Source organism: Channa argus, chromosome 20 (assembly GCF_033026475.1).
Source record: "Channa argus isolate prfri chromosome 20, Channa argus male v1.0, whole genome shotgun sequence".
Taxonomy (NCBI): domain Eukaryota; kingdom Metazoa; phylum Chordata; class Actinopteri; order Anabantiformes; family Channidae; genus Channa; species Channa argus.
Genome location: NC_090216.1, coordinates 14229824 through 14240021, shown reverse-complemented (window position 1 = coordinate 14240021; position 10198 = coordinate 14229824). Strand labels below are relative to the sequence as shown.

Sequence of the window (10198 nt, the reverse complement as noted above, 5' to 3'; positions counted from 1 at the left end):
CCAGTTGAGTTACATTCTTCTGAGTAGCAGTTAATTTCCAGCACCCATGCCATGCCTCTTGATGTTTGTAATGCCATATGTTTTGCACATTGTGTACATATTTATATAGATGTAATGCATATTTTTATACATGTGTAACATCCATGGGCTCTATTTTGTAAATACTCAAAAAGATGTATATAAGTACTGTATGCCTTTATCTATGTGTCAATAAAATGTGATGTACTGTGAATGCCTTGACAGAAGTTATTTACACAATAATTCACTTTATTAAAACACAAGTCATCTTTCAAATAACTGGTGAGAAAGCAAAACTACTTATGAAATATTTGCTGTACAAAGTATTTAAACAGTTCTTTATTAGGCTGTGAGGTCATGTGATCATGTTTGCATATGTTCAGCAAACATTTCCATTTTCCTGAAAGATAATGAATATTAACGGTTTAACAGGAAACTGGTCCCAGACGCTGTTGACAGACAAACCAATCCAGCTGCATCTTAACATCAGCAGCTAAAAACACTCCCAAAATCTGCTGTCAAGTCAAATCAAGTCCCTTTTTTAGGTAAAAGCAACTTATGATAATGTAGAGATGGGAGAAATGTAGACAGCTAGCAGTAAGGTGAACATCAGGGCTCCTTGTAAAGAAACCTCCACGTCAGAAGGGCTGGTAGGTGCTTATGTTGGCCCAACAGTTGGGGCACTGGTGCTGCACTTTCTTCAGACTGTCTGCGAAGAAAGGTATCAAACAGCAGCCTGCAACACACCTGTCAGGAAGAGAGCAAATGTGATCCGTGACGTCTGAGGTCAGATGTTCATATTCTTCTGATGATAACTAACAATCTTCTAGACTAAATGTAAATATCTGTGTTTGACAAAATGTTAAAACTCTTTGTTTGAATACAGCAGTATTGTACAGTACCCCATCAAGGAGCACAAGCAGCAGAGCAGCCACATTGCTTCGCTCACTGAGCTGCTGGTTTTTGTGGAGATGATCTCTTGACAGAATGGACACCGGGTGACCACTGATGTCCGGCCTAGTCTCTCCACTACCCAATGAGAGACACAGAGAACATTGTTACTAGAAAAATAGAAACTCTATATATTTACAAATCCCATTTCAAGCTGAGTTGGGCCACTGTGTGAAAAGTAAGCAAAGATAAAAAGCAATGTTTTGAAAACTGGGATAAATCCTGTTTTTCAGTGTAAATATTACAAAGACAACAGCCAACCATCAATTATGTGTAACCGTTTATGGCGTACAGGGTCGCAGGGGGGGGGGGAGCGTATCCCACACAAAAACATGCAAAATCCACACTGAAAGGCCATAGACATAACACACAGGTGGGATCAATTTAAAACACAACAGTAAAAACCTGTAACTGCATGAGTCAACCCTGTCTAAAGACCAGGTTATGTACTTAATGATCAAGATATAAGATATGTATATAAAGATATGCATTTATTTATTTTGCAAATTACAAAATAACTAATGATGTGTCTTTAAATGGTCATCTTCAGCTAAAGACATTCGTACCAATTAGTTTTGTGCCTTGTGTACGGAAACATGTCCAAATTGTCTAAATGTTTTAATGACATTCCAAAGCACAGATGATGAAATCCCCAAATTATTTACCACTTTACATCATATTTACCCACTTGCATTTAACACAGTGTCCCAACGTTTCTTGAGGCGGGGTTTGTAATTGCACGATGTCTATAGTACGTGAGCGAGCGGGTTTAACCCACCTGGGAGGATGGAGTCTATTGGTATTTGTGCTGTAGGTCCAATTTTTGCTGTCTCCTCCTTGTTTAGCTGGGAAGGTGGCAGCATGTAGACCCCCCCATAGGGCTTCTCAGTCGAATATAAACTGGAATCATCCTCCATTTTTTCTGATTAAAACAGAAGCAGTTCAATAAGCACAGTGAATATTAACATGTACTACTGGTACAGTAGGATTTAAGTCTATATGTCTCGGAGAGTTTTAAACATACTTTCATTCAGTGTGACACTGGAGCTGTTTTGCTGTTTCTCCAACTCCTCCTTTTTAACCAGCAGTTCTTTCAGCTCCTTCTGGATGGTGTCCAGCTCACACACTTCATCACTGTCCTCACTTGTCACTAGAAGCACCACACGGGGAGAAGGAGATTACAAAGCTACAAGCTGGCGTACAGCAAGCTCACGTTTAGTTATCGATTCCATTCAATATTCCCCATCACAGAGCACAAGAATGCTACATTTCCCAGTTTCCTTTGTCACCTGTTTTACCTGGAAAGGTCAGGTGTTTATATGAAAGCAGAAACTCCTCTTTTTTTTTTCTTTTTTTTTTTTACTGTAATCAGACCTTGTGTTCATACTGGTCATAAGAAGAACCCCTAAAAGTTCTTTAAATGGAAATGATGGGGACCAAAAGTCACAATGCAAAAATGCAAAAGTACGGAAATGTGTGAAATCTAAAATCACAGTGAAGCTTACATAGTCTGAGTTAAGTATATCAAGTTGTTCAGTCCTGTGAGTTGAAATGTCCCTTCCTGTTCTCCATAGCAATGAAAGTATTTGAGCCTTTTATTATTTATTTTTTATAAAATGGCTGCAAGCTTGGAACATAACCACTTGACGTGACTGATTTAAAAGAATAACACATTTTTGCAAACATAGAGAATTTTGACCCTCATCATTTAAACATAAGCCTCTTCTTTAGAGGCCTGTAAGAACAGAATACTTGGTTCCTCACCCGAATCTATCCTTCAATACAATGAACTCACTACAAACATTTTGAGAAGACATTTAAAAACCAAGGGGAAAAAAATGAAACCAGGAACGAACTGGATGAAAACACAGTAAAAGTGAAGAAAGGCCACACTGCAGTGACCTGCTGTCTGTAGTCACTGATTACACAGGATAAACAGGAAAAATCATTCGTACTGTGAAAAGTTCTTCAGGTGAAAATCTAACACATTTTACCACTTTATGGCTTGAGAATTATTGAGTTATTATTTAATGTGAACGTGTGACAAAGGGCCACAGGCTTATTGACAGACTCACTTTCCCCTGTTGTGCTGTCATTATTGTAACCTGCCCGATTCCTGAAACTCTCCGTCCGCAGCAGAATGAAACGCCTGTTGTGAAGGTGCTGAATACGCCTCTCAATAGAGGCCAGCGATTGGGGTTCGATCCCCGGCTCGGGTTTCTCCTGGTTGGATTCGGGCTGAGTATCAGGTTCCGACTCAAACTGCTGCTCCTGTTCTGGCTCTGAACTGACGTCTGCGTTCAATTCTCCACTTTGTGTCCGTCTTAGAGACTGAAGGAGCAGTGAGTCCTTGTCTGAATTCTCCACTGTCTCCGGCTCGGGTTTCTCCTGGTTGGATTCGGGCTGAGTATCAGGTTCGGACTCAAACTGCTGCTCCAGTTCTGGCTCTGAACTAACGTCTGCGTTCAATTCTCCACTTTGAGTCTGTCCTAGAGACTGAAGGAGCAGTGTGTCCTTGTCTGAATTCTCCATCCTGGGTCAGAGGGTTGTTCTGAAGCTGAATCTTCAAACTGAATTGAAAACCATAAACCATAAACAAAACCAGTACCTCAATCCAGGTTCAGCTTGTTTTGGCATAAAAGCTAGATAACGAGCATTTCTGTTAAATCCAGATAAAACCCAGTTTGCTCTTAAAACCACACTGTGAAATGGGCTCATCCCCACGTCTGGTCACTCTTTGCACATGCTATTGAAAATTTCTTTAACACATGCGTCACTGCATATGGTTCAAGGTTCCTTTAAATGATAAACAGTGTGCACAAACAAATGAGTGTCTAAAACTGCCCATCATGCAAATCAGGCAGGCCCCAGGCATGAGCAGGACAATGGACAGAGGCCGATGTTACATGAAGACTCGCAGCACTCACACAGACACACCAGCAGCAGCAAGGCAATGCTCTGTTTCCACCATGCTGTTAGAAATAGAACACAATGCATGGATGGGGGGTGGTGGGGGTGGGGGTGGGGGTGGGGGGAGGCACTCCTCAGCTCACTTGTCTCCTAGTCGGATTCAAGGATTCAGATTAAAGTCAGGTTTAGTTCAACTTCTCACTGCTTTTATTCATATTTATTTAAGATTTTGGTTTCAGATTATGGAGGCACCATCTGTGTATTTATGGTTGTGACCTTTCTGTTTCCTATTAGATTTAGATTATGATTTCGCTTAGTTTGACCTAAATCAGTGTTTTCAGTTGGAGTTAAGTTTAGTTTTGTCTGTTAATATAAAGTCCTGAAATACATTGCTGCTTACTAAATAAGGTCCAGCATGAATTCAGTCCCACTAAAAACATTTCTTTTATGATAATCAGGTAACAACGCTCTGAGCAGTGTGTGTTTACTGCCACAGTGGCGACATTACTACGCTACCAATAAGGAAAAAGGATTTGTTAAATTAAAATGCTATGTGGTTTGCTTGTGTTTCCAGGCCACCTGACACAGTCTCAATGAATGTGTGATTCTGAAGCAACTATGGCGGCTTCTAGTTCAATTGGAAATATTTATTTTATATTTATGCTATATTCATTAATGTTATACAAATATAAGGCTGGTGATTTTCTTTCTTCTTCTTTTGTCTTTTCCTTTCGGCTGTTCCCTTTGAGGGGTCGCCACAGTGAATCATATGCCTCCATCTAACCCTGTCGTCTGCATCCTCATGGTGGTTTTCTTTCTATAGCTACATTATGGCAAAAATCCTCAAAAGTAAGTTAAACCAACAATGAATTGCTGTATGTGATATTTAATACATTTATAAATATTTCTAAAATGTTGTTTTCACTTTGTTTGAGTGTAGATTGTTCAGGGAAAAAAATGACAATTTAAACATTTGTCTCAGTTGATTTGATTCTTCTAAACATAACAGGAACCTTGTGGTGTTACAAAGTGTTCCAGCTTGTTCAAGTGGGAAATGTGGCCAGTGGCCCCATGTGACAGTAGCCAGTCAGTGTAGCACCAATAAAGCCTGTAGCCAATTTATGTCTGACCTATATTCCACTAATAAAATCTCTCCACACATAAGCATTATGGTCTTTGTAAAAACCCAGAGCCAGCAGATAGGAGATAAGATAAGGAGTATTTCATAAGTCTTATCTGCGACCTCTTTTCAATCTGTTTTTTAAAGCCACTTTCTATAGAATAACAAGATGTCGTCATTAACCTGTGTTTCCCAGTATCCCCATGGCCACTGTGGATGTCATCCCTCAGCCTGAAAAGACCCACAGCGAATAAACCATCGCTAACAAGATGCATTAAGATTCAAGATTTTTGTGTTTTACCTGTTATGGAAGAGAACCTCTCCTTAAAATGACTGGAGTGTGTTACTGCATCAGCTGACCACTAGGTGTCAGGATGTTACACCAAAGGAGCAAGTGCCCTGGTTCAAAGGCTGACGTCACCGTTTCTGCAGTGGCAGTTGACCTGCATTCATCCACTCACTCACCCACCACAGCTCTTCCTTCATTCATCCCTCACCAAAACTGAAATATTAAGGAGCTTTACGTAAGATGCAATTCAATGCATTCTTTGTCTCCTTACAGTTTTAAAGCTTACACACACACACACACACAGGCACACAAGTACTAAGTAATTTGGACTGTGGGTATATAAGTGTGTGTGTGTATGTGTGTGTGAGGGAGAGAGAGAGAAACATACAGATCAAATAACAGTAAAGTGTGTGTGCGTGTGTGTGTGTGTGTGTGTGTGTGTGTGTGTGTGTGTGTGCACCACCTGTCACAGTATTAGTCACACAGGGAAGGACATAGACACTAATGGTTAATGAGTTTCATTAAAGGCAACAAAAGGTTCTCATGTATCTCTGGACAGTGTGTTACTGCCAAAGTGTAAATGTTAAACACTATGACCAATGTTATCGCCTTGACCCACAACAATAGAAAATAAAAACTATTTACTGTATTTTTAGAGGTCAGAGGTAAATACATTCTGGGGGATCATTTTACTGCTTTGTGTATTTTCTCCTTATATTTGTTTTCTATGTAATCAAGATAAAAACAATTTCTTCTGCTGAGATACATGGTAAATAATTATGAAACCACATCATTTAATTGACAAAAGCTTAGCAAATGTGTAGAAGACAGTCAGCAAAAATTGGGGTCATTGGAAAGACAAAAGGAATACAAAATGTTTAAATTTATTTAAAAAAACACTTAACTTTATTATTCAGATTAGTGTAGTTTCAATTAACAATAGGATAAATGATGATTTATTTATATGAAAGAGAAACATTTTAGCATCTTAAAAATCCAATATGATATGGCAGGAAACATTAACTAACATGGCAGCTATTAGCTGGTGCAGCTAGCATAGCGTAGGATAACATTTAGCTGCTAAAAAGCAAATATTACAACATATTGTAGAGCTTAATATTTATTTATGGCATAATATTAGATCCCCATGTGACCAGAAACACAACTTGAAATGAATGCTAACAGCGCTTGCTGCTAAATGGGTATAAAACTGTTTGCTAACAAGTTAATGATCCACTTGCAGGTTAACACAGATAGTTAGAAATGGACATAGATTTGTTAACTCAGTTCTTCTGAACATCTCTATAAAGTTAATGTTTATATGGTACATGACAGTAACAATAGTTCCAGCCTCTCATTCATCAAGGTGGTGGTTTCCAACAGGACAATGTCCTAATAATCAGAGCTAGAAGAATTACACAGAAAGTGCTCCACTACAAGTAGAAGTGCTTCTGCAAGTCCTTTGCTCTAGCTGCAATCTATACGTGATAAAAAAAAAAAGTACTTCAAGAACAAAAGTACAAGTGCTCCACTAGGAAAACACTGGAATTTAAAATCTGTTGAGTCTGTTGAAACATAAATTGTTGAAACAGATTTGTTCCACATCTGGGTTCTGGAGAAATACAAAATGAACTGCCCTTTTTAAAGGAAAGCATATTGACTGTCAACCTATTTTACAAAGAAATAGCAAAGAAACAATTGAAAATTAAAAATAAAAGGCCTAAGATTTGGGTTATTGCTGCTGAGTTTAACCACCTCATGTAATGACAGGTAGTTTATCCAGAACAACACATTATCATTTATCGGTTGGTTATAAATTATATCATTCCATTTTATTATTAGATTTTTTGACTAAACTGTCACATAAATCTAGTGGAGTAAATGCATAACATGTAAAAATATTAGGGTCCAAAATAACGAAGAGAAAAAAATTCAAAATTGCACCTAAGTACAGTAAATGTACTTCAGTTTCTCACCACCTCTGCTAACAATAAGCAGATGACTCAACACTGCTGTTAGAAGAAAACAAACTTAAACATAGTGAAAGTCATTGCACAGCATTGGACCAGGTCTCTGTGACTCGCAGCCACAGAGTTGGACTGTTACATAAGTGATAAACAGCAGCAGCCTATCAAATAACTTAATCTTTAACTATACCGTACTACAACTACACAGTAAAACTTTTTACACACTCTGCTTTGTGCTGTGTCCATTAGGCAGCACCCACAGGACGTCTCGCTGCTGATGACATACAGTTTGCTCAGAGGGTTGCGTCATGCCTGGATTAGTGTGTGTATTAGTCCGTGTGTACGTGTGTGTGTGTGTCTGTGGCTTTACACATGTTTATGTGTTTCTATACTTTTGGAGACTGTTTTTTAAATAAAGATCTTCTAATCTAGGTTTTTACCTGTACTATTTACATGTTTTACAGTTTTGTCCCGCTTTAATTTGCTGTATAATCACAAGAACAGCTGTGACATTTTTGATGGGTATATTTGTTGCAGTAGGACTGTTTCGGCTCGCTATTAGCACACATGAGAGGAAGAATGAGAGTCTCTGGATGTCCCTGTTCTCTCGTCTGAAAAAAGAAAACATTTCCCATGCAGCAGTTTGCAGCTGGATTCTCATACAGAGTAATGGGAGGAGAATGTGAATGTGTACACACATCAGATGGTGAGTGTCACCGATTCCCTTTCATCCCTCCCCTCTCATGTTTCTGGGGCAGACAAGCGAGATCACTGTGCCACTCAGTGTGCAGATCAGAGGCAGGAAGGACGAGCGTAAAGGGCCGAGTAAGCGAGAAAGGAGAGAAACACAGAAAGAGTAGAAAACTGGGAGGACAAGAGAGAGAAAGCAGGACAGGAAGGAGGATGCCAGGCACGCTGCCACCATGCAGGTCTGATATGAAAAACGACGTCTGCTGCTGCAGCGAAGATGGATCCAGTGCTGCATCTGAAACACTCCATCACATTCCCCATAGACACCTATGGGAACACAAAGCTACGGTCACACACACATTGTTGTAGTAAATTATCTGCAGATTATTTAACGGAGCTTCCCTCCCCGGTGTTCAGCAGTAGAATGTAGGTTATTAAAAGCGAACGGCACCAAAGAAATCACAACAACAAATCACAAATCAGCAGAGTTTTAGGGCATGTTACCACAGCATCTCTCCCCTCAGGCTGCTGACTCAATTTTCCCAGGTGGATTGACTTGTCAACACATCTACAGTCACTTCTGTGACCAGAGGTGGATGAAGTAAAGTAAAAGTACAAATAAACATACAATGCTGTATTCTACTAAAAGTAAAAGTAGCCACTGACATTTCTACTTAAGTAAAAGTAAGTACATGATTTCTAATTTACTTAAAAATTAAAAGTAAAAGTACTTGACTGTTGAGAAAAAGAGAAAACGCCTTTTCTGTGGACCAGTGCTGCTTCATTTGGGTGGAGATGAACTAATTAATGTTTTTTTGTTTTTGTCCTTTCGGTTTATCCCGTGAGTTCAGGGTCGGCACAGCAGATCATTGTCCGCATGTTGATTTGGCACAGTTTTTATGCCGGATGCCCTTCCTGACGCAACCCTCCCCACTCTCCACTGGGCTTGGACTGGTACTACACAGCTGGGGAGGGGAAAGGGCTGTTAGTGGTTCAGTGTCTTGCCCAGAGACTGTCTGTGACTGGGGATTGAACCACTGACTCTGCGGTCCGTGGACGACTGCCTTACCAACTGAGCAGCAGCCACATTAACTAATTAATGGTAATAGACATAAATGATGGGATACAAATCTGATGCTTTTTTTCAGCTTTATTTCTGAACTACTCATGTTGAGTGAGTGAGAAGAAGACAACAGCTCACTATGACTACTGCTAATATGTCAAATAAGTCTTTTAAATAAGACTATGGAGGGAGAAACTGACACCGTGCCCGTCTCTCTAGTGATTAATTTTCATTAAAAAAATGGAAAAAATGGTTTATTATGAAATGTGTAAAGTGATGTGGTTTTAACATGTAACACAACTTTGATTAGAAATGCAGTGGAGTAAAAGGTAAAGATACTTGCTCTAAGAGGTAGTGGTGTAAAAGACCATAATGAAATCTACTTAAGTAAAGTACAGATACGTAAAGTACTTGTGCTTCAATACTTTGACCACCTGCAGACAGTTAAACAGGATCCATGCAGCATTTTACAAGTATTTGACAATAATTAGCAGGTTATGTTGTGGACTAATGGTACATTCATGAACCTTTGATCAATGTCTCCGATAAAAAAGAACTAAAACAAAGTGATATAGGTCTCTGTATGATGAGGAGTGAGGCCCCGTGGACTGCTGCTGCTAATTCCCATTGTGTGTGTGTGTGTGTGTGTGTGTGTGTGTGCCGCTCATATCTTGCCTTCTATTGTGCATCCTACATTTCTGTCATGTACACTGTTGGTACTTGCTCTTCGCAATGGCCTGATTTCCTACTAGTGATGATTAATGTTTTATTTAATCTAATCGAACCCCTGCTGTCACCAGAGAGACGCTTCGCACTCAAGACTGTGTCTGTGTCATAAAAATTAAACTGAGTGTGAGGGAGAAATATAAAATTTAGATTTTCCAGGCAGTGAGGCAGCTGATGTGTGCACACAGACACCTACCACAAAGTAGATATGTGGTACAATGGGTTACATGGCTTCCTGGGTGAATGTCAGGGGCTGTGAAGACCTGCTAATTCACCTGTAAATGTGTTTTACTGTTCGTTTTTAAAATTGTCTTTCTATCCACAGTTCGAGCCCATTGTCCTTTGCGAGAGAAAAAGATCACGTGCATGGTGGAATGTGTTGAGACACACAAAGGCGAAGACAAGGGGGGGGGGGGGAGAAAAGACAGGGAAGTGAACAAGAAAGAATAAGAAAGGAACAGTTT

The 10198-nt window shown here is 39.6% G+C and overlaps 1 protein-coding gene across 1 annotated transcript; it reads right to left on the bottom strand.

Annotated features, from left to right (window-relative positions):
• Positions 1 to 64: 64 nt before the first annotated feature.
• On the bottom strand, positions 65 to 3770 carry LOC137105491 (histone acetyltransferase KAT6A-like). The gene is made up of 5 exons (XM_067487758.1): positions 3045 to 3770; positions 1994 to 2119; positions 1748 to 1891; positions 921 to 1047; positions 65 to 765 (listed from the first exon to the last, which is right to left on the bottom strand). Exons 1-5 carry the CDS (start codon positions 3499 to 3501, stop codon positions 657 to 659), a joined length of 963 nt encoding a protein of 320 aa, XP_067343859.1. The 5' UTR covers positions 3502 to 3770; the 3' UTR covers positions 65 to 656.
• Positions 3771 to 10198: the final 6428 nt, after the last annotated feature.